At 38.5% G+C, this 23,884-nt stretch overlaps 4 protein-coding genes across 6 annotated transcripts in view; 2 read left to right on the forward strand and 2 right to left on the reverse strand.

Annotated features, from left to right (window-relative positions):
* The window catches only part of prkdc (protein kinase, DNA-activated, catalytic subunit), a 29,519-nt gene extending 27,662 nt beyond the window's left edge, over window positions 1–1,857 (forward strand). For all 3 annotated transcript variants that reach the window (XM_056773130.1, XM_056773214.1, XM_056773299.1), the window contains 4 exons: window positions 161–362; window positions 517–705; window positions 928–1,067; window positions 1,313–1,857. In XM_056773130.1, the coding sequence (XP_056629108.1) occupies window positions 161–362; window positions 517–705; window positions 928–1,067; window positions 1,313–1,517 (736 nt within the window). In that variant the 3' untranslated portion in view covers window positions 1,518–1,857. The remainder of the gene's footprint in view (window positions 1–160; window positions 363–516; window positions 706–927; window positions 1,068–1,312) is intronic.
* Window positions 1,858–1,979: 122 nt separating this feature from the next.
* On the reverse strand, window positions 1,980–10,053 carry garem (GRB2 associated, regulator of MAPK1). Its single transcript, XM_056773423.1, has 6 exons — window positions 8,406–10,053; window positions 7,188–7,328; window positions 6,552–6,682; window positions 3,841–5,028; window positions 3,258–3,427; window positions 1,980–3,165 (listed from the first exon to the last, which is right to left on the reverse strand). The coding sequence occupies exons 1-6, from the start codon at window positions 8,524–8,526 to the stop codon at window positions 2,325–2,327; spliced, it is 2,592 nt and encodes an 863-aa protein (XP_056629401.1). The 5' UTR covers window positions 8,527–10,053; the 3' UTR covers window positions 1,980–2,324.
* A 4,059-nt stretch (window positions 10,054–14,112) lies between these two features.
* ncf2 (neutrophil cytosolic factor 2) lies at window positions 14,113–21,341 on the forward strand. Its single transcript, XM_056755658.1, has 14 exons — window positions 14,113–14,365; window positions 15,542–15,624; window positions 15,790–15,898; window positions 16,099–16,233; window positions 16,576–16,683; window positions 19,003–19,062; window positions 19,160–19,203; window positions 19,321–19,462; window positions 19,614–19,682; window positions 19,820–19,915; window positions 20,093–20,244; window positions 20,374–20,485; window positions 20,613–20,721; window positions 20,797–21,341. The coding sequence occupies exons 1-14, from the start codon at window positions 14,192–14,194 to the stop codon at window positions 20,886–20,888; spliced, it is 1,485 nt and encodes a 494-aa protein (XP_056611636.1). The 5' UTR covers window positions 14,113–14,191; the 3' UTR covers window positions 20,889–21,341.
* dph2 (diphthamide biosynthesis 2) lies at window positions 21,083–23,879 on the reverse strand. The gene is made up of 7 exons (XM_056755647.1): window positions 23,737–23,879; window positions 23,270–23,449; window positions 23,058–23,170; window positions 22,760–22,980; window positions 21,985–22,668; window positions 21,624–21,821; window positions 21,083–21,499 (listed from the first exon to the last, which is right to left on the reverse strand). Exons 2-7 carry the CDS (start codon window positions 23,420–23,422, stop codon window positions 21,339–21,341), a joined length of 1,530 nt encoding a protein of 509 aa, XP_056611625.1. The 5' UTR covers window positions 23,423–23,449; window positions 23,737–23,879; the 3' UTR covers window positions 21,083–21,338.
* Window positions 23,880–23,884: the final 5 nt, after the last annotated feature.

Raw genomic sequence — 23,884 nt, forward strand, 5'->3', positions numbered from 1 at the left:
TTACTATTTTTTTTATTTTTTTTTATGTTTTAATGTTTAAAGTTTAGTCAAATTTGATTATATGACTATCTAAACTAGCCTGCTCGTTGAGATTTATTAATGGTGATTCTCTTAACTCTAAAATGACTGTGTATGTGTTGTTCCACTGCTTGTTTTTCAGACGTGGCTTTCTGAGGATGAGTACCACACCTGAAGCCTTCCTGTCATTAAGATCCCATTTCAGCAGTTCTCACGCTGTGCTCTGCGTCAGTCATTGGATTCTGGGCATTGGTGACCGCCATCTCTCCAACTTCATGATCAACACAGAGACTGGTGGCATGATCGGCATTGACTTCGGTCACGCTTTTGGATCAGCAACACAGGTGGACTTTTCTACTACTGTTAGCATATAGTTAACTTTAAGGTGATGCTTAACACAGGTGCATGTGTTGTTCTGCATGAAGATTGATGAACAAACATGAATTTATGGTGTAGAGGAAAATAAGGAATAATCATTATTACATGTGTTGTGTGTAGTTTCTCCCAGTGCCTGAACTGATGCCATTCAGACTGACACGGCAGTTTTTGAACCTGATGCGACCCATGGCTGAGTCTGGTCTCATCCAGAGCGTGATGGTCCACTCGCTACGAGCCTTCAGAGATGACCCAGACCTGTTACTCAACACCATGGATGTGTTTGTTAAGGAGCCCTCACTAGACTGGAAGGTAAAATAACTCATAGATGATTTAAGCCTCATTATTAAGCATGCAAAGAGAAACAAATGCTTACTTTAATGCAATAATTGAAGAAATTACCCACATTGATGAACAAAGTTTTGGACTTAATACTTTACATTTATACATACATGGTCTTTGCAATGCTCTACCAACTTAACTACAGGAACAACATACAACATACTAATAACACTCTTATTCCTTATTTTAAAGAACTTCGAGCTCAAGCAGTTGAAGAAAGGAGGTACCTGGACAGAAAGTGTGAATACCAAAGAAATAAACTGGTTCCCTCTACAGAAGGTCAACTTTGCTCGCAGGAAGCTAGAGGGAGTCAATCCCTCGGTTATAACAAGGTAACTCTGTTTAATGGCATTGCAGCCATCCATAAAACATTGTTTGAAAAATGTTTTTTTGAATCTGCAGAGCACCAACCTGCGTTGTAATTGATGCAGTTCAAAATTATTTGTAATAGTTTTTAAACGTTTACAATTTCTAAGCATTTTCCCAAAGGATGAGAATACAGTACAAACATTTATATTTGATAACAAAATTTAAAGGGACATGTAAGTCTAATCATGTTGATTTGTTAATGTTTTAGTGAGGAGCTCTGTCTGGGTTTTGAGAAGATTCCAGAGTATAAGGGCATGGTAGCTGTCGCTCGTGGAGAGGAACCACACAACATAAGAGCCCGACACAAGGAGAAAGATCTTAGTGTTGAAGAGCAGGTAGAGTGCCTGATCGATCAGGCAACAGATCCCAATATACTGGGCAGGGTATGGGTAGGCTGGGAACCATGGATTTGAGTCATTGTGACAAAAACATTGTATTACTAAAAACTGTAAACGGTTTTAGTGTATAGACATGGCGTTTAGCTCCATGCTCAATTTCGTAACCACTGTCTGAGATGAGGCTGTGATAATATTCAATAACACTCAAAGACCTTAATATTTGCTACACAACCTATATGTTGTGTATGAATTATGTTTTAATGTTGATGAAGGAAAACTGGTGGTTTTTTTGGATGCATTTTTCTACAGGAATCATAAAATAAAGTCTGCAAAGTGATGTTGTGAAAGGCTGAGGCTTTATCCTTTTCATCGCTGCATTTTCCCATTTTCATAATTTATTGACATCGTACCAGAAGGATTTTATAAAAACAAATAGATTTGTTACATTTCGGATAACCTTTTCAATTGAATTAAGTAAAATCCAAATGTTTGAGACATATTCAATGTAAAGCAAGAGTTGTTTCAGTAAAGAAATGATCAAGTCAATCAAGTTTATTGATCAACAACCAAGGAAACTTAGGCCACAGTTGGATTGGGTCAAAATATATTCTGCTTTCAAAGGCTTTGGGTTCAAGCAAATAAATCCATTGTGCAGGTACCGTAAGGTCACAAAGAGATAACATAGAGGTTAATACACAAAGCAATCCTTATATATAATTATATACACATATATATTAACAAATGGCTATTAAAATCATTACAAGACTGTGCATAGCATTTAGATACAAAACAGTCTAATGCAATACTGAAGGCCAATATTTCAGGCTGACGCTGCAGCACATTGCATGTTTTGCTCTTTGCTCCTGGCTTGCTTGTTCAATGTTACATTTTAGGCCTCCAGCCATTAATAAACTGCATAAGTTTCTTTACTTGAAGTTTGCTTAGCTTAAAATCCTCTGACAAAATCTCCTCCGTTAGCTGCGTGAGTAAATTTCCATCAATCTTTTCTTGCACAAACAACAAAACGACATCGTCGGATAGACCAATGAAACGTAGTGACTTTGAAACCTCCTCAATGGAGAGACCTGATAGGTTGTTCGGTGGCTGCCATTGTGAGTCTGTAGCAACAGGACAGGAGTTTGAAAACACATCTGTAGGGCTTTGATGTGACCCTTCAAGCGAGCAGCTTTTAGACTCAAGTTCCAAGGCGTCAACATTAGCTGAGGTTGTAGTGGTGGGCTCTGGATCTTTTTTTGTATCGTTAGATTTGGAGGTTCTTGGAGGCAAAATGGGGCAGGACTGGCTTTGCTTAGTGTTACATTCCTCTGCAGATTTGTCTCTGTAAATTTCCATAGTGTAGCTGGTGGATTTGGTGCAAGACTGGGTAGGCCCCTTTTTGAACTTGGAGGTCGCAGAGCTCCCTTTAAAATTCTCCGGCCTATCAAAGTCAAAGAGCCCTGTGGGACAAGCCTTAGGGGTACCAGGTGTCCTCTTTCTTGGATAACTAGAGTAACTCCGACAGTGTACTGAAGGAAAATCCTCACCTTTATACGAGTCAGCCCCACAGAAATCGTTTGGCCAGGAAAGGCGGGAAAATGAGGCATCAATGCAAGGGAGAGGCTTGGAGCCCTCACTGGCATCTGGTCTGATCCAGTTACACGGGTAGCATGCATGGTTCTGATCATCGGACTCGTTCGGAGACGGAGGCTCACCCTCTCCACCTCTATTGAGATGGACAAGAGGATCGTTCAGTTGTGATAAATACACATCATGAATAAATAAACTAAAGTCCATTTGCTCAAAACTGTAACTCACATGTTGTGTAGGCCAGAGGAGTAATAGGATAGTGTTGGGCTTGGGGAGCGAGTGTCTGTCTGTCGTGGCTTTGCAGAAGGGTACGGCACTGTGATGCTGCCTGAGCTTGTCTGTTTGGAACTCCGTGGTGGAATTGGTGGAGCGTTCAACAACCGGCACACCTCTTTCACCTGCAATGGGGGAAAAACAATGATCACTTTATCTTTACATAATTACACTGTGAGGGTGGTTAATAAACATCTACCTCAAATGTCAGAACAGAGATTTCTTGAGACAGGATGTTCCAATCTAAAACTAGAAAGTCCAGGAAATGTAACCTTTGTTCCTACTTGGAAAAAAATCCTGTCTGGTGTGATTGACCAACAGTGTAAATAAATAAGTCACCATTTAATCACAGCATACACTTTGCTTAAACTGGGAACATTCTGATCTATGTGAACAGACAGAAAAAAATCATGAATCTGTGAATTAAAATCTTGGCGATGACTTAAGCATAAGCCTTTAAAGAGTAATACACCAGGACATTTTATGTTTTTATTTAGAGAATTAAAACCGACTAATCTATGAAAAAAAATGAACTCACAGCTTCAGATTTTGGAGGCACTGGAGGTCGAGGTAGATTGACATCTGCACTGAGGACGGTACTTGTTGGACCTGTTGTAGAGTATGGCAGTACAGTCATGCAGTCAGCGATGGTGGAGTTTCCTCGGACACCCTCGTTGTGTTCTAGCACAGGTCCTGGGTTCTTAACATGATCCAACCAAAGCTCCTCATATGGCACGTCTGGTTTAAGTGAACCTGAGGAACTCTCCAGCAACTCTGGGAAAAGATAATCTGCATCGGGTGGTTCTGGTGCACAGCAATCTCCGCATAAACTAACGCAGCCTTGAAGGTTTACTTCGCTGTTGCCATGGAGATTGTTGCCGTAGACACAGACAGACAGGCGGTGAAATGACTGTGTGAGCTCATCTCGGGCTGAGCTCAGAGAACTTGGCAGATGCATATGTGATGGGCAGCCATTGCTTCCACCTCCACTGGTGTTACAGATCGCACTCCCACTTCCTGTTCCACAAGTGCTGCTTTTCTTCGGACTCTTGCCCTCCTCGATCCAGTCCACCCGTACGTCACGGACTGCTCTGGAGTAGTCGTCAATATCAAACTGCTCCTTGCAATATGCAAACCATCGATGGACCACCGTCTCCAACCAAGCTTCTCCCTGAAGCAGCCCTTCAGGCACCAGTAAACGTGGCAGTGCTGTAGACACGTGCAAGGGGAAATACACTGGCAGTATTTTGTTCGAACGTAAAGCACAACATACAACAACCGTCTTGGTCTGGATGTTGACTAGCTTGTATCTGTGGCCTTCCCGGATCAGATGTAGGTCATGGGGGTTACGTGGCGGGGTGCTAGGCACCGTGACATTCACAGGTAACCTGGTCTTCTCCACAATTGTGCGAATAGTGTGTTCCCCTTCTTGCATTTGCAGCTCCAGTGGCGAACAGGTACTGAAGCGACCTCGGCACTGGAAAGGCAGGCTGATGCTCTCGTTGGTGCGGTGGTTCATGCAGATAAGGCATGGCATCTTGCCGCGGCCAAGCTTACTTATGGAGTTTAGCTTACCGATCCGCTTGAAAAGGGTGTTGAAACGTGACTTTTCTTTCGACGTTTTGGCATAAAGGATCTCGGCCTGACCCATTAGTGTCAACTCATCCCCAGTGCTCAGCGTGATGTTGTACACTTCTGTGTCATCATTGGACTCTCCTGATGCCATCTGGGAAAAAACAAGAGCCATGTTATATGATAAATTTAACAGATTCTTAACATCTGCTGAAAGTCACTTAAAATCTTAAAGGGGAGTATTTTTTTCTAGTTTTACACAAATGTAATCTAAATCATAGGGGTCCACAGAATGTGTCTGTGAAGTTTCAGCTCAAAATACGCCACAGATCTTTTATTATATATTATTTTATATTATTTTATTATACCATGCTCTAATTCCCCAGTTATGCATGCGAGGAGAGACGCGCTGTTTTGGTGCGTGTGTCTTTAAGTGTAAATGAGCTGCTAGTCTCCGCCCCCTTTTCAGCAGAAAAAGCAGCCAGGGCTGTGAGCCTGTGCTTCCAAAGACAAAACTAGAAAGAGGGGTCACATAAAGCGAATAAGAAACAAGGTCTTGTCTTAAACACCAAACACAATGTTTTCTGTAAGCGAATAGACTCCTAACAAAGGCGTCACGTTTTCTATAAGTGAAAACTCACAACAAACCAATCGTGTATTTACAAACCCAAGAAAGAAGGGTCACAAAGTGAATGAGAAACAACTGTGTCTTGTCTTTAAAAACCAAACACATTGTTTTCTATAAGCACACCTGTTTCCCCCCGGGGCCATTCGCGAAGGCGGTCAGCTCCGTTGTTCCGGTCACGACCGCTTTCGGAAGCGAGACCCACGATCACATCACAGGTTTCATGGGTGAAATAACAAAACAGGAGGGTGGCGGGAACCCATGTAACCATGACAAACCCGTCACGTGTCTACAAACCATACACACAGTTTTCTATAAATTAAGGTTTTCAAGACAAACGCATCGCGTTTTCTCTAAGTGAAAGTAACGTTACACAGGACAATCCCATCGTGTTCACAAGCCACACACAATGCTTTCTATAATTGAACGGACAAACGCGTCACGGTGACATTTTATCTACTTTTAAGTTCTAACAGGTCCCTGAGGTCTTACTTAAAAAAATGCCGGTGCTTACAATGTTTTTATTTACAGCTTTGCCTCGTTCAGTGTGGAGGATTTCATAGCTGTCTTGTCTCCTGTGAGGCTGGGAACAGTGTTCTGTGTTGGTCTGTGCAGCCAAACAAAAATGGCAGCAGTGCCATGGGTTGACATGTTCAAAGAAAGTGGCGGAAATATAATAATAAGAACGTTTTCCTACGTAAGAAAGTGAGCAAAGTCTGAACCGCTCATTTTCTCACAGGCTTGCAGAGATGTAGGCATTTCAGTGATGAATGTTATGTAAATGGTGTTCCGCCCCCCTGCACACCTCCAGGCACTCGTCTTTATCCGGAAATAATCGAACATCTGTATCTGTCTTTTATAAATTTGATATAACTTAATACTCTTCGAAGATACCAAGTATGCAATACTACGGTGTAGGTATTCAAGATTAATTAAATGAGTGTTACCTCATCTTTAATATTCAGGTGAATCAATGTAGTGTAGATTCTTCGTGAAAAAGGAATTTTATTAGAACAATCCTAAAACATTAGTTTAGGAGGGTCAAACCAGACCTTAACATTGAAGGTAATTTCCTCCATGACATAAACTCGCTCAGGGAATGCCTTGGCCACCTCCTCCACGCTGTTGAAGTACTGCACAGGCTCCTTAATGTCCCTGTCCTGCTCCAGCAGCTTAAACTGACCTGAGAACAACCATAAAACAGTGCACTTAAATACAGAATAATGGGCAATAATGTTTATTATTCAAAATGCAATTATACAGCGGTCTTTCTGTTTTGTGTTGGTCATTGCTAAACATTTTTATCATGCAAAAATGTACATTTAAAATAATATTTCCACATTATTTCAATTGCATAGACAATTTACTTTGTCAGACAATTTAGAGTGCATAAAAACTAGTCTCTGAAGAGAAAAACACATTCATTTGTTTCCCTTAAGAGGCCAAACTGCTCTTCTGATAGCCAGAGGGATGTCAATATGAGAAGACCAATTAGCTAATGAACTGCAGACGTGGTTGATGGGAATGCTGCACCACAAAAAAATATAAGCAGCACATTTCTTTGCTAGTTCGGATACCTGGGCTGGGTAACATTAAAATAGTGAAAACCGAATTACTAATTTATAATTCCTTTCCCCAGCTGTCAGAAAGACTCTGTATATAGCTTGTGTGACAGTGAATGGCCTCACCCTCATAGTGGACAGGGATCTCGATTTTCGGTCCGATGACATAATGGCCCTCCTCTAGGCTATGGGCAGTAATTGTGGTCCACTGGCGACATGAATGAATCAAGAGGTAGTCATTTTCTCTCAGTCCTTCCACTGATTCCCCTGAGATGAAACAGAAACCTTTCAAATATCACATCAGTAGAAAAACAGTGGATTTACATTATATTGTCCATAAGCATAAAATTATAGAACAGACCAAATAAACAGTACAAAGTGATTTAATATGTAAGGTCAAAATTGTATTTGTCGTGAAGGAAATGTCTAAAGGTCTGGTTTAGAAAGCTTGTTTATATATAATAATAAGATACAATTTAATACGTGTAGGCAGAGCATTTGTACAGCACAGATTGTTATGATGTGACAGGTGTAATAAAAAGGTGTGTAACTCTGCCTGCTAAACTGAACGAGCTCATAAGGGTTCAGATTTACAGTCACTGTCTCTAATGATAGTGCCCCAGTTCCCATAATGATAATAATCCACTTCTCCTGGCATTACCCCTCCTCCATCTTTACACAAATAAGCTTGTGTTTCCAATACAATTAACAAATCATCGTGTCTCCAATAACATTTAGTTACTTTCCTATATTACAAGAGATTATTGGTAATCTTTTAGTTTAAAAAATACTCTTTTGCCGTTATTAAGTCTATATTTGTGAGTGCTGCTTTGGTCAATTTTAAGAAGAAATGCAAACTGGGATCACAGAGTATGTTGAGGAGGTTCTTGTTTAGTTGCGAAAACATATTTGTTTTAATGACCAAATGGAAACCACTATTGTTATGAGGCCAGTGTTCGTGTAGACACTTAGTACTATAGTCGGTTTTAACTCTGGCTAATTTGCGTTAGCTCGCTAACATCTCTGCCTATTTTATTTGACTTTTATGTGGCTGTTCGGCCGGGAAATAAGTTCTAACATTTACTCAATACTCCACATTTAATGTGTAAAGTTTAAGTAGATACACGATGGCCACAGACGCAAATGTCTTCTGCAGAGAGTGTGTATTGAGTGAAGGAAGGGTAATGTTAGCCTAGCGCGCTAGGCTGCTAATAATTGGAATTCCACAGGAGCGCAACCGCCCACGCGCAGCGGCAGCAGCTGCGGCACGCAACACAAGTACAACCGCAGCTGATTTACTATAAACACTGGGTTTTACACAACACAATGCAAGGCAAATCTTACCGCTATCCAACTTTACAACCTGTGGTAGTCTGTATGAACTAACAAGTCTATCCAGAGGCAGTGTCGTCGTGCTCCATGTTACATCTTTCAAACTGTTGTACAGCATCGATCCAAGGTCCATGTTAGCTTGCTAACATCGGCGCGTTATCCCACCGCCACATGCATTTGCAGCAAAGAACGGTTCTTTCATGGAGAAGGCTTCGTTAGATGTCCTCTTGTTTACTTGAAGGCATCAGTGGAGTGGAGTGAAACCATGTCAGCCAACTATCTATTTACACTGACAGGAAATGCCATGTATCCCAAGCCGTAGTGATTTCGGATGTGGAGTGGCTATTTCCTCTTCCCTGCGTTGCTCCGGTAACCGACGCCATATTGGCCATACTGATTTTACGTAACAAACCTTTAAACTGTCATAGATTCTGCCGTCCTGCTTTATTGCAAAATGTTTTATATTTAATTAATGGGAATTTCACTTTCTAGCAGACATATAGTGCCGATGCTGGAGTTTTGAAATGTTAAAATCTGTTTTATACAGCCTATGGTTAAAATACACATATTGACTCAAATATCTAACAACTAAAGAGAAATTAAAGGTAAACAAAGCAAACTAAAGGAAACAGTGGTAATTTATATATTTTTGTATAAAATACATATAATATATTTAATATACCCCAGAGTTTAATACTCAAATTTTTGAAGACTTGATCTTATAATTAATGATGAAACTTTTACAATTTATTATATTAAACAGGGTTACATGTTCACAAAATCTCAAATACTAAAATGAAACTAAATATATTGAATACAGTATAAAAGTATTGCATTTTTCGCCCCTTGCTGAAACAAAACAAATGAAACCCAATAAACGTCACAAAAATTGTAATGGTTTCCATTACATACCATTTAAAGGACAAAGACTGTCAAGCATGGTGGTGGGAGTGTCATGTTCTGGGGCTGCATGAGTGCTGCCGGCACTGGGGAGCTACAGTTCATTGAGGGAACCATGAATGCCAACATGTACTATGACATACTGAAGCAGAGCATGATCCCCTCCCTACGAAGACTGGGCCGCAGGGCAGTATTCCAACATGATAACGACCACAAAAGAATCTGTGGGGCATCCTCAAACGATAGGTGGAGGAGCGCAAGGTCTCTTACATCCACCAGCTCCGTGATGCTGTCATGGAAGCGGACTCCACTTCTGGCGAACTCCATGCCCAAGAGGTTTAGGTTTAAGAGGTTTTTTGGACTATTTGTCTTATTAATGCTGAAGTTACAATATTTGGTATTAAATGCTAAACTAAAATCACATGTCACCAGTCTGAGTGCAGCTATGACACGTCAGAGGGGATCTGGCCCTCCCGGTTGAGCCTGGTTTCTCCCGAGGTTTTTTTCTCCATTAATCAATCATTGGAGTTTGGGTTCCTCGCCACAGCAGGGCAGTGTTGGCCTGCTCACCGGGAGACTGCATTCATTCATTTATTTATTTAGAAATTAGATGTTATTTATTAGAATGAACTTACTCGTTGTATAAATACCATGCACTGTGCTGTGTTTTAACTTTTCTGTTTTTCTTGTTTGCCCCTGTAAAGCTGCTTTGAAACAATACACATTGTGAAAAGCGCTATATAAATAAACTTGAATTGAATTGAAATTGAATTGAATTGGTTTAAGGCTTGAAAGATATAATCAAATATTTACAAGAATGTGAGGGGTGTACTCACTTCTGTGAGATATTGTACGTTTTAAAGTGTTTTTCTGGTCTACAGTTAATTGAGACCATGAAGTGACCGCTATTGCTTGCAGAAACTTTTAAGTGTTTTTGGCGAAAAATCCAAGTGTGACCTTCGGTAAACATCCTACAGAGATCCCGAGTGTGGACACAACAGTCAGCAATGACATCCAGCCGTAAGGGTAAGACAAATCATTTTATAATTGCACGGCATTAACATACAAAATACTGAGGAAAAAACTAAAAGATGAACTAAGAATATAACAGCTTGTTTTTATTTAAATGTGACCTACACTGTTTTCAACTAAATAGTTCTCTGTGCTTCAGTTTGAAGAATCAAATACATGATGACACATTTGTCAGCTATTTAAAAAAACCCTGATAATCATAGTTTTTAAAAATGTGTTTTAGAACAACAAGGAATCAGTGGTTTCTTAAAGCGACTATAAATGCTTTAAAGCATCCACTCCTTCACAAAGCCAGATTGGACTTCATCTGCTGCTTCTGCTCCAGAATGCAACTACCACCCGACTGATGGTGAATCTGTCTGTATATTTATTTATTCTATTATACTTCATTTAAATTAACCACATTAGCCATTTCTTAAAAACCCAAATAAATTGGCAACATTTTATAAAATAACTTTTAAATTTTTTGTGTCTGTGTGTTTTTCAGGGGATGTTTTCTTCTCTACTATGAAAAGCAAAGTTGTCTTGGAGGCTGCTATTCAAGAATATTCAAAAGAACCTGTACAGCTGACAGGAAATGCTAAAACCTTTATAACAAACATTTGACTCCTTATGAGCCTGGAGATTCGCGTCCATGCCTTGAGCAAAACATGTACATATAATAATTTTTTTAATTATCATTGTTTTTTATGTTGCTATAAAATTCATTCTAAAGCAGGAACATGACAGTTAATATATCACTGTAAATTGGTTAAACAAAATATTTTTTTTATAAATATAGTTATGGATTTATAAAGAATATGTTATTTTGAATTTTATATTATAATATTGTAATGATTTTAATTTCTTATGATATATAGTCATAGACAGTATAGCCTTGAGAAGAAAAAAATGTTACATCCAGTGGCACTGATGGTCAATCTGAGGGATCCTCCCATAAATCCCAACCTGTTATAAACAGTAAGTGTAATGCAGTATCCTCATCCATGCACTCCATTGAAAGAGTACATCAAGTGTCCGGCCAAGAAAGAAACAAACAGCATGAATCTAGTCAAAGTCCGGTCAGAGTTCAGTGGTGCATTGGGCAAGAGAGGGGAGAGGGGCAGGGTTGGGAGGGAGTTAAGCTTCCTGACTGCCTGGTGGATGAAACTATCTAGTTCGCTGGTCCTGGCCGGCATCCGGTCCTTGCCTGGTCTAATTGCAACAGGCAGTGCATGCATTGCAAGACTGTTTAAAGAGGTCTTTCACACCGACATTAATACTTGCAACATCCCAGAGTTAAAGCTGGTCGACTTCATCTGTGCTTTTCCTTCCAACAAAAACATTTCTTCCCTGAACCTAAATATAGAGGTTAGCTGGTATGTTACATTTATCATTTGTTATATTTATCATCTGACCCTTTTACAGATTAGATCAACTTTGAAAATGTTTTTTATTTCAGGAGCACAAAGTTATATGGCATCTGCGGTCTCTATAGTTGGCAGGCTTTGCACCAAGACAACAAAAACCCTTTTATCTAGGGATGCTCCTGCAACTTTGAATTAACATCAGCAAAACAACCACATTTGAACCTCATCAACAGATATGTTGTGATTCCCGACCTCCTGCGTTTATTTAATGACGCAATTAATGGTTGAAGACGTCATCATATGGTAAATTCTTGAGATACTATACAACAGAAAGTGTTCTCAGAAAGCGTAATCACGTCAAGTGTCACATAATATGAGACAAGAAACAGCATAAATACAACAGACTTGTGAAATTTAGCTAGCTAATGCAGTTATGATGCCACTAAAGATGTTATTTTATGGTAAATTCTTTTACCATAAATGTATTGTGGTAATCTTGTCATAATGAATTTTGTGTGATGCGTCGTATAATAACACAAAGTAAGGAAGAATTTTTTTGCGATAGTAGACAACAGAAAGTGCTTTGGTAATCCTGTCATGATGAATTTTGTTGACTTTTTGTTTGAACTATATATATTTTCTTTTAGTTTATGCAGTAACTTTGTTTATGTTGTTAAGATGAAACTGTCTATAATATCACACAATTGTGGGTAAATGTTTGAGATACTCGACAACAGAAAGTGATGTGGTAATCCTGTCATGATGAATTTTATTTGATGTTTCATATAATATACTACACAGTTTTTTAGGCTAAATTCTTGTGATACTAGAAAGCGCTGTGGTGATGCTGTCATTATGAATTTTGTTTAATGTGATGTAAACATTTACCACACAATTGTTTTGTATATTTGTCTAGATGATGATTTTAAAGATTTTTTGGGCAATCTCTTTTATGACTTCAAGTCAATGTCTTCTGGGTTCTATAGGACAACCCATTACTCACGACACATGCAGTTTTGTGTTCAAATAAATGTTTGATTAACTTAAGATTGTGTTCAACCTGAATGAGAGAATGTGTTAGCTAATTACCACATTGTGGCATGATTAATGTTATTTATTTGATGTTTCGAAAACAAAAAGTTATTTTTACAAATCAATATAAATCTTGCTATCAAAATTTGATGTAGTCTTTTATTGATTCTTGTGTATATCCAAACATGATATGCTTTCTCTACTAGGCCATCTCACTTTTGCCATGAGTGTAATTCCCCAGGGCATAACATTTCTCATGCGCTGCTAACCTTAGCTCACTCTGTGCCTTATTTAAGTGATCTGGTTCATTTTAGCAAAGTTTTTACTTCTGTGTTGGACCTACGCCGTAGCCTACGCAGTAGCGCGTACCCTATGCCGGACCTCTCCAAAAATGTAAAAACTATACGTGGGCCGCAATTGCTGTGATTGATCTGCTTGAACCCCTCCCTTCAGGTAAAAAAATCCCTCATATATTTACACAAATGAATTAAATTAAAAAATGACAGGTTTTTCTGTATTTAAGAACTCAAGCTGCAAAAGTGTACTTGCTGCTTTCACTGCTCATGCTTCTCAGACAGCTACACAACCAGCTGCTTCTTCTTTGGCTCTTGTCTTGGTTACACAAGCAACACACTTGTGGACACTCACTGATGCCTAGTGGTTATTGCTTGTCGATGCGGACAACAACTCACAACTTTAAATAAAAATCGGCTTGTTGCCTACGACATAGGTCCGACGCCGGACCATAAATTGGCCTTTATTCAAAGGGTGCTTGTCTGACCTCAGGTTTTGGACACAACTTTCCGAAAGACTTAATACTACCTGATACATTACACATAGTTCTAGCCAATAATCACTTGACACTTGTTGTAAATAAGCTCTCTACTCACTCTTTTTTTGCGTTCACAGATACTAACGTTGAAGTTCACCTCCATCCTCCCCACCACCACTGGTTGGCCCTTGTCCATGCATTGGGGGGTAGGCTCTGCCCCTGGTTACTTCATCAGGTAGGAACAGCTAGAATCTTTAACCTTCCAGATTCGTGATACGTATGGGTCCCACACCAAAGAACTCTTTCTTATTATTTCTAATTCCTGATTATTTTTAAATAAATTATATAAATTTATTATATTGCCTCTGAAGTCTCTCTGGTAGAAATGTATTTTAGGAAGGGGGACTCTCACGAAAGGTTCATGATAAGGGTTAATTGAAATCAAAAACTTTGAAAACCTCTGGTGTAGAGGAAATGCGTACTGTAAATGTAAGACATCAGGTTTAATAATACACATGTGACATTTCTGCTCTACACTGAAAAAGTGAACTTACTCAACTGCTAAGTCAGGAAACTACAAATATAAGTGCAAGGAGAACTGAGCACTTCCTTTCTGTCAGTGCGGGGGGTTATTTTGTTCTCTAAAGTTTCAGACGATCACTGGTGTGCTCATAATACAGAAGAACACATTGCTAACAGACATCTGAGGAAGCATGTCGTTTGTGAGCACTCTGCGTCAGTGGGATGAAGCTGTGGCTTGTGTTGAGCAAAGAGACACGGAATCTGCTCTCAGGATTCTCCTCAACATCGAAGAGAAAAGCTCAAAAATCGCCTACAACATTGGCTGTCTCTATTTGAACAACAATGAGTTAGATGAGGCTGAAAAGGTGACTATGGAGGACTTATGAAATCATTCAGAATTCAGAATCATTGGAACATGGCAGTTTTGCTGTTTCACAAGACTACTTAAAAATATTTAAAGGGGTCATATTGGATGGATAAAAGCATAGGGTGGAAATGTATTTGACCATGTGGACTAATCAACTTTGTCATCAGAGCGTAATAGATCGGTAAGGTTTTATTATTAAAAACTATTAGGTTTAACAAATAGCTAAAGCTAACTTCTCGAGCAACCTTTGACACTGTCTCTTGACGCAACGCGACAAAGTCAATTAAACAAATCATAACCAATTATTTGTTGTATCCAGCAGGGACATAGTTACTGAATAAAATGACTTAGATTGACTTTTTGGTGTAGCATCATGCTGTAGGGGAACACAGCCAGAGGATAGGAGGATGAATCCAGCTCTTGAAATTTCTGCATTTGTGATCGTAGTACTGACAAAAAGCTTACGTTTGAATAGTCAGTTGCAAATTCTTTAATAATAAAAACATACTTAACGTTACAGGCTGTGAGTTAGAAGTGGCAGACTGTCCTTTGAAAATTGGATTTGTCCCACTTTTTAGAAACAGCCTTTGTGCACAACCAGGTGTTAATGTGCTGTACACACTTGGATTTTGGAGTTGTGCTGTTTTGGAAAAGTGTTGTAGATAAAACTTAACCACTTATTTCTAATTGTGTCCTCGTTTGGAAGTCCCAACTAAGTCGTTTTTCTTTGGACAGCGTCTACACGACATGGCAGCAGTAACAACATCACTACAGCAGGAATAGTTATGCCTTCTTTCTCTGTGTATATGATTTGGGCGGTGTTCTTCAAATCTTCTCACTAAATGACGTAGAAATGTGGGGGCGCGTTTAAACAAGGCGTTTAAGGCAGGTTTGGAGGAGCATCCGCTTTTAAATAAATCATCTCTTTTGGTTTGAGACTTAAATTTTGCAATTTTATGTGTCTAAGATATCTGCAAACAACTTGTAACACACTAAAGTTACAGTAAAACATGAACTCATGTCATATGACTCCTTTAAAATTGTAACTGTAGATTATTGAAGTCTTTCGTAAAGGAAATCACTTTTGGTATTTAAAAAAAAAAGATGTCATTGCAAAGAGGAAGAAGAAGTAATTTCACACTTTGTGGAATTTTCTTCTGTTACACATGTGAAGGCATTTGATGGAAGTATTGGCAAAGATGGGCACCTGGCTGTGGCCTTCTTTCAGAGGGGAGTTACTTTCTACAAAAAGGAGAAGTAAGGCATTACCATCTTTTCATAAGTCACCAGACAATATATTATTTACTCATTGGCTTCAATGTCATAACCTTATGTTGTAATTTTTGGGGAAAAAAACTATTTTTGAATGTGAATCTTTGATGATGATAAATGAAATTAAAGTGTGCATAATTGTGTCTTCAGATTTGAAGAGTCACTTCTAGATTTTCAACAGGCTTTTAAAGAGTTAAGAGGAAATCAACTAATAGATTACAAACCATTGGGGCTGAGATATAAACTAAATGCCTATGAGGTATGATGACCAAGTTTTATGTGCTAAATTTTACACAACTATCATTTATTTATTTCTTAAGATTTATAAATAATGTACGACTACTTGCAGTATTTCCCCATATTCTTCTTGAGTAAAAGATGGAAATCTTTTTGATAAACAACTGATGTTGATACAATTCCCTGCTGCGGTCTTTACATTATGTACTATCATGCATTTAGGTTCTTCATAACATGGGACTGGCACAGGCCCAGATGGGAAAATGGGAGAGAGCTCAAGAGAACCTTCTCACTGCACTGAGCCTCAGAGCAGATGCCAAGTTCAATAATATTGACAATGCCCTGGAAGCCATACTGGTCTGTATGATGTACCTGTTTAAGTCGTTCACATAAGTTTTAGATGAATTGATTAAAAATAAAAACCTTTAGAAAAGTAAACAAGTCTTATTTGTAAAAACATAATGATGGAGCGTTCTAGTTTAATATGACTTAAACATGATGTTCCCCGAGCAACATTTGATTGCATAATTACTTGCTCTTGTGAGATTTTGTGTGAAGTTGTGTAAGTTACTGGAAGATGTCGTGACTCAAAAAATCATCGTTCCATTAATGTACTTAAATGACAAATCTGTCTTTATGCAATGTTTTTAAACTGCCACCACAAAACAATCTTTATATATTGTAATTTCCTCTTTACAGAAACAGAAGATTTTTCCCTTGGTAGAGATTCAAGCAGGGCTGCTGTTTAAACCTAATAAGCGCTATGTAGCAGAACTGGAGAAAAAGGACTATCTTGGAAAAGCCAAGGTAACAGCTATTTAGCACAATAAAAACAATGTGCAATTAATTATACACTGACCGAAATTAGGAACGCAACACTTTTGTTTTCGCCCCATTTTTCACGAGCTAAACTCAAAGATCTAAGACTTTTTCTACTGTGTGTACTCAAAAGGCCTATTTCTCTCAAATATTGTTAACAAATCTGTCTAATGCCTCTTTTCCACTGAGCAGTATGGTTCGGTAAAGTACAGTGTGGTACGCTACCTAACAGGTATCCATTATCAGGCTTGCGTTTAATGTTATGCTGATGTCCAGAATCTGATTTTTTTTGTTAATTTAGCCACTGTGTTGAATAAAAACCTAGGGTTGTGCTGGTTTTCTTCTATAAGTGATGAAAAGTAGGTTGATCTAGACGTTTTTATGGCATTCCTGTATTTTCGAGTAATATCCTTCTATGCTGTACGAAATACCTCTAAATTAGATTTCTTAAAGTTGCGCTACATTTTCCGGGTCGCTTTCTATAGACCCCAAGTGTGTTCATTATACAACGGTGTTGGGCTGCCTTCTTTAATCTTCTTTAAACGCAGAGGAGAGACTGTGTCTAGTGTTTCCGAGAAGGTGGAGTTAAACTTTCAATAGTAATGTCAAGATCTTCACTATTATTTTTCATGCTAGAGACTTGAGACAATTCAGGCAGATCATTGAGAAACGCATCTTTCATAGTTGAAGTAATTGTTCTACTATTTTTGTAACATGGAGTTTGATTTGCAGCCGTAGGCCAGTGAAGCAAACATGATATCAGATAATTATCCGAAATGTCTTCACTCTGCTTTAGAGTTGTCCACATTTATACCGTAAGTCAGTATTAAATCTAAAGTATGCTTACGAAGGTGAGTGGGTCCTGACACATGTTGACTAACGCCTATGGAGTTAAGAGTGTCTTTGAAGGCCATTCCTAACGCATCTGTATCGTTATCTACATGGAAATCACCAACGAAATGGACTCTATCTGCGGCCAGTACTAGTTCTGATAAGAACCCACCAAATTCTTTAAAATCTGTGTGGTGCCCTGGAGGCCTATATACACAAAAGCTAATAATGTTTTGTAGGTGTTGATACATGAAGTACCAAAGTGCAGCGACACCTCCCCCTCTGCCTTTTAAACAAGGCTTGTGTTTATAATAATAATCTTGGAGGACAGTCTTATTTAAAGTAATATAATCATCTGGCATAAGCCATGTTTCTGTCAAACAGAGCATGTCTATGTTATGATCTGTTATCATATCGTTACCAAAAAGTGCTTTATTAGAGAGACTTCTAATATTTTGCAATTTGTGTCATAACAGTTGATTATCAGTATTTTGTCATGTTTGATTTGTTTAACGTTTATTCAATTACTTTCAAGAGGTTTGCACATTGTTTTATGTTTTCTAATCCGGGGGACAGACACAGTCTCTATTTTATGATGTTTGGGAGAAGAGATTATTACATGTACATTTTGTGTATTCTGCGACGTGAGACGACAGAATAATAGGAATAGAAGCCAAAATTTACCAGGTTTGAAGAGTAATTCATTTAGTCATTTGGCAGACGCTTTTATCCAAAGCGACTTACAGTGCACTTATTACAGGGACAATCCCCCTGGAGCAACAAGGAGTAAAGTGTCTTGCTCAAGGACACACTGGTGGTGGATGCTGGAATTGAACCAGCAACCTTTGATTTACCAGTTCAGTGGTTTAACCCACTAGACCACCATCTCCAATAAACTTACCAAGGTTGCTTGATGAATCGTATTACATACGAAACTAGCCGCTGGCAGCGATGCAAAAAGGAAGCGGAAGCCTAATGGTAAGTTTACATTGGAAGTTGATTTCCTGGCTTTACTGCTTGCTGCTTCTGGTTAACATGAGCAAGCGTGTGACTTGGTGTCTCCATGGACATGTAACCCATTGAGCATGTTTGGGATGCTCTGGATCGTGTTCCAGTTCCTGCCAATATCCAGCAACTTCGCAAAGCCATTGAAGAGGAGTGGACCAACATTCCACAGGCCACAATCAACAACCTCATCAACTCTATGCGAAGGAGATGTGTTGCACTGCATGAGGCAAATGGTGGTCACAACAGACACTTACTAGTTTTCAGACCCCCCGGACTACACCTGTGAGGTGGATGGATTATCTCGGTACATACAACAAGTCATAAATCTTTGAGTTTAGCTCATGAAAAATGGGGGCAAAAACAAAAGTATTGCGTTTATAATTTTGGTCAGTGTAAATCTAATGTCTAATTCTACGTATATTCTACTTGGGTATGAACTTAGATGAACACTGGTTGATTTTCTCACAGGTTGTGGCTTCTATTGTTCCCGCTGACCAGTTTTCAGGTTTTGCCCCACTGCAGCCTCAAGTGAGTAAGTTAAAAGTAGTATGAAGACAGAAAAAAGAGAAATGGATTTTAAAAAGGAAATGTGTCTTATTCGTATAAATTATTGTATATCACTTAGGTTGATGATGTTCCATCAACACCAAAAGTTCCAGAAGTGCTCAAGTAAGACTTCTATATTCTAATTTAAAGATGATTTTGTATTGTTGTGGGGTTTTGTATTGTTTTGTTGATGTTCTAATCATTCATGTTATATAATATAACGTCATATACTATTGACAGGGCATTTGAAGGTGAGCCACACACTGTGCTCTATGAGTTTGTTCCTGAGAACAAAGAAGAGTTGGCTGTGTTGCCTGGCAACATCGTTTTTGTTCTTCACAAAGGAGCTGACCACTGGGCATCTGTCATTTTCAATGAGAAGGTGTTTTTTCTTTGAGTAAAGGCATATGCAATCACTAGGCCATGTCCCATAAATATTTTTATTACCAGTTGACTTTTTTCTTAATGTTTCTAAAACGATGTGTACGTTTCTGTGTTTTCTGTTCCTTATTTATATTTCTGGTTATTTCTAGCGAGGTCTTGTACCTTATAATTTTCTAGAACCCTTGGATATTGTTTCTATGACATCTCAAACAATGCAGGTAATTGTCATTTACACCAAAATGTATTCACAAATTTTGGCCAGAAAAGCTGTTATTTGTCTTATTTATATGAGCTAATTTCTATTCCTTCATAAATGCTATCCAATAAATATCAAATGTAACCAATCATCTTATAGATTCAACCATTAATTGAACATAATGATATACCAGCTCCACCCAGAAGAGCACCACCCAGTAGACCAGTGGAAGTTTTAAAGGCCATGGAAGCAGAGGTTCAATATTCACAACATTCTCATTTCATCATTTCATGAACTAATAAAAACAAAACTACGTTATTACGCAACACCACAAGTACCCAATGTATTAGAAAGAACTTTACTGCCATTATGCTTCTTGCATCATAAACGGATTATAATTAAGATAATTTCTCATCTACTTTAACTTTGCAGGCTAAAAACTCTGAAGAATTCTCGGACTGCATTGTGAAAGTGCACTTTAAGTTCAACATTGCCATCAGTATTGCACTTGGACAAGCATATGAAGTCATTCTTCAGAAGATAAGCACTAAACTTAAGCTGCCTGCATCAACATTAACTCTACAGTAATAAAACCAGATAAATAACATTACAGAGACAACATTTTAGGATAAAAACTCTCGGTTATGGTACTTAGTATCTCTTATAGGGTCTCTTCAGAAGTGTTCGGTAAATTTGTTTAATGTACTTTTCAGATATGCAGAGGAAGACTCAAATAAGAGAGTGATCATTGAGGACTCGGTAATGGAGGCTGTCTGGAATAGTGTTAAGGGTGGTCGTCTTACCCTTTGGTGTTCTGTTACTGAGGTATAATACAACAATTTTACACACGAAGATGACAGGTGTAAAATACTGCACTTTATGTAAAAAAATCAAAGTGTCAATAAGCAAAATCTAAAGCTCCTATTTTCTGTCACAAAACTATTTTTTTAAGGGGAAGAGCATGTCTCATGAGAAAGTAGTTGCTCTTTACTCTTATGAAACTTCCACTCCAGAAGATCTGGCTTTTGAACAGGGAGATGTCATCACAGTTCTTTCAAAAGGTATGAGAAAAAAACTGAAACTTAATTCACTAATATGGTAATAACATTGTCACTTGAAATTATTTTTCTTTTCAGTCAATGATGATTGGATTGAGGGTCAGTGCAATGGAAAGATTGGCATATTCCCATCATCCTTTGTTAAAGCGCCTAATGGGGATCCGCAATGAACCTGAATCAACATTCAAGATTTAAACAAACAGCTGGGACTAAGGTGTAGAGTTAAACACGTCACGTTTACATTTAAAATGTTAATTTGGGATAAACTAAAATATTTTTCTCGAGTAGCGATCACCAGAACTTGTTTCATCACCAGCAACTGCCAATGTTACTCATCACTTCTTATCATTGATGATATCACGTGTAGAATCTTGAAACCTGTTTATTATTTTAGAAAATTATACTTGGGTAATGAGAGAGAACATTATAACTTTCACAAAATCAAGTTGAGATGTATATTTTACATTGCCCTATATGTTTCATTTGCTTTCTACAGAATGTGATAATATTATTGGCAAATACAATAATCAATGAAATGTTATGTTCATCATTCTTGATATTTGACCTGAAGCAGAAGACACTTAAATTAAAACTTGTATCCCAATAAATGTATGTTAGTGTTATGATTGTTGGTGAGGTATTGTTGAAGAGTCTCTATTGCCCAATCCTTCCTCCTCATAAGCAATTGCAATGCCTCTCCGTCCCTCAACAGCCTTTACCACTGCCGTCTGTCCCAGTTGGGGCTCCAGTCCCTGCCAACTACGGCCAGCCAAATATGATGCTGCAAAAAAATAACAATTATATTCTGACATTGATTAAAATAAAAGTACATTTTTTCAGGATTGACCTTTAAGAAGCAGAATCAGTAAAGAAACTACATACAGAGACACATTCAGGCTCAGTACCTGCAGTGTTTGTATTGGCCACAGTGAGACTTTCATTCCTGGGGACAAGTGAAGTGGATTGTAAAGTGCCATCTGTTATCTCTGATGAGGTGGTGAAATTAGTAGTCCGTAGAGCTCCTGTTATAAGCGAGACATCTGTGGTCTCCTCCTCGTTGTTAGACTGGTTTGGTTCTGGTAAACCCACATGACTGCTTCCACCTATAATATATCTTTGTAGTAAGATCACCACAATACCACGTGTGAAGATAACCTGCTACTTAGAATGATATACATTAAAAACTCTATGTTTTCAGTTATTTATATGAAAAAATAGTTCTGTCCAACATAAATGAACAAATCATTCAATAAATGACATCCATACCAGGCAGTAAATCTCGGAAATCCGTGACATACTCTCCGGTCCATTGTCTATGCTTATTGCAAGCCAGTTCCATCTCAAAGGGGGTCACCACAGGTCTATAAAATTCACTTGAATCCAGCAGCGAGTTCTCCGGGCATGCGACCAGCACATAAACATCAATTTCCAAAAAGTTAGCTAGCTTGGGGACATTGATCTTTCCCATAGCAAACATGTAGCTCTTTTTGCCTGCTTTGTGAATGATGTCTTTCAGCTGCTCAATGATGGTCAGGTAGTTGGCGACGCCCAGTGTGCCTACCATAATTCCCACCACACTGGCATCTTTAGCGCGTTCGACGGCATAATAGCGTTTCATTAGTGCCTTGTTGATGTTAATCGATTCGACTCGGCCTGTGCACGTTATTGGATCGAATGAGCTGAAGGAACAACGGTTCCAAGTCATCATAAAGTTTGTAAGAGTCAGGCCCTCCTGCCCAATGTAGAACATACTATAATCGTCAATTCTCCGTCCCTCTTGTATACTAAACTGTCTGCCAAATGTAAATATAACTCTATCATCTTGTGAATCTAATTGATCATCGGCCACAAGGCTGTCGTGTATGAGTTTAGCACCATTGGATTGATCTGCTTTCAGAAGAGAGACCACAACATTGGGGTATATTTCACACAAAAGCTGCTTGAGATCACCTGAGGATAAAGGAAATAAATCATGTTTAGGCATAATGCATTTATAGCATAATTAACAAGACTTTGAAAAAACCTTGAATGTAACATTTACCTATAGCATGCGAATAAGTGACATCATAAAGGATGATGACATGACTTTGGGGGTCAGAGTAAAGCTCTTTAAAGGCTGCAGCACACTGCTGGACATCATTAGGTCTCTTTCCGAATACATACAGAAGGGGTAGTCGTCGGCATGGGCTAAGGCACGACGGCCCATAATGCACTATGCAGTCCGCTCGTACATGCTCCGCTGCTACTTCATCCACACAACAGCTGACAAAGCATAAAAAAACCTCAATTAAAGATAAAACAAATCATAAAATAAAATTCTGAAGAAAAATGGTTCTTACCTGCCATAGGACGTGTCTCCTAAAATGAATGTCTTTGCATTTGTTTCTTTCTCTATTTCGGCAGAGATTTGGACGGCATCAGACAGGAGATCATCTGGAAACTGTAGGGCTACCTGAGATTGAAATATGAGATATGAAAGTCCTTAATTGTCAAAATCTTTCGAAGTGTTTCAGCTAACTTGTCAAAATGAACAATAGAGATGTTGCCTTGCCTTTTTGAAATGATTAATAGTGACAAAATGACAAGTTTCAGTTATCTGATAGCGCTCCACCAGACTTCCAGTTTGGTAGTCTGTTGTGGTGGTGGACACATTCACTGTGCGATTAATAACTGCCTCACTATTGCTACTGAAAGCATCAGTCATGTTCTCTCAGGAGATGGTACTCTGAATCTAAAAAAAGAGAAGAAGAATGATAGACAGTTGTAGGTAAGCAATATTACATTATTTTGTATCACTAGAGGAATAATTTAAAATGAGAATTTCTAAACACTAAAACTACACGTTTAAGGGTGCACAACATAAACAGGGTGTAAGAATGTGAATATTCACACATTGTCTAATAAACACTATTATGAAGCAAACGCAATGAAGGTTCTTGCAAATAAAAGTTTTTCAGATGATCAATGTATAGACAATTACTTAGTAGATCATCGCTACAGAGCCCATGTGGCACTTACCATAGATTACAAAACTCAAAATCGTGCGATAAATACACAACTCAGAACGGCAGTAGTTTACGATACGCAGGATTTTATGTTGCTGAATCAAAACAAAGAATCGTAGAATAACATTGCCTGCCTGTCAGTTCCCACGTGAAAATCCGGA

The sequence above is a fragment of the Triplophysa dalaica genome, chromosome 1 (assembly GCF_015846415.1).
Source record: "Triplophysa dalaica isolate WHDGS20190420 chromosome 1, ASM1584641v1, whole genome shotgun sequence".
NCBI lineage: Eukaryota > Metazoa > Chordata > Actinopteri > Cypriniformes > Nemacheilidae > Triplophysa > Triplophysa dalaica.

Excerpts from the sequence above, each read along its gene's own strand:
- garem (XM_056773423.1), bottom strand. The coding sequence starts at position 8,526 with ATGGACCTTGGATCGATGCTGTACAACAGTTTGAAAGATGTAACATGG. Across the intron at positions 6,683-7,187 it reads GATCCCTGTCCACTATGAGG|GTCAGTTTAAGCTGCTGGAG; the intron begins GTGAGGCCATTC and ends GGTTGTTCTCAG. Across the intron at positions 3,428-3,840 it reads TGCCTCCAAAATCTGAAGCT|GTGAAAGAGGTGTGCCGGTT; the intron begins GTGAGTTCATTT and ends CCCCCATTGCAG.
- ncf2 (XM_056755658.1), top strand. The coding sequence starts at position 14,192 with ATGTCGTTTGTGAGCACTCTGCGTCAGTGGGATGAAGCTGTGGCTTGT. Across the intron at positions 19,683-19,819 it reads TGACATCTCAAACAATGCAG|ATTCAACCATTAATTGAACA; the intron begins GTAATTGTCATT and ends ATCATCTTATAG. Across the intron at positions 20,722-20,796 it reads CATCACAGTTCTTTCAAAAG|TCAATGATGATTGGATTGAG; the intron begins GTATGAGAAAAA and ends TTTTCTTTTCAG.
- dph2 (XM_056755647.1), bottom strand. The coding sequence starts at position 23,422 with ATGACTGATGCTTTCAGTAGCAATAGTGAGGCAGTTATTAATCGCACA. Across the intron at positions 22,981-23,057 it reads GGAGACACGTCCTATGGCAG|CTGTTGTGTGGATGAAGTAG; the intron begins GTAAGAACCATT and ends ATGCTTTGTCAG. Across the intron at positions 21,822-21,984 it reads TTTCCGAGATTTACTGCCTG|GTGGAAGCAGTCATGTGGGT; the intron begins GTATGGATGTCA and ends GATATATTATAG.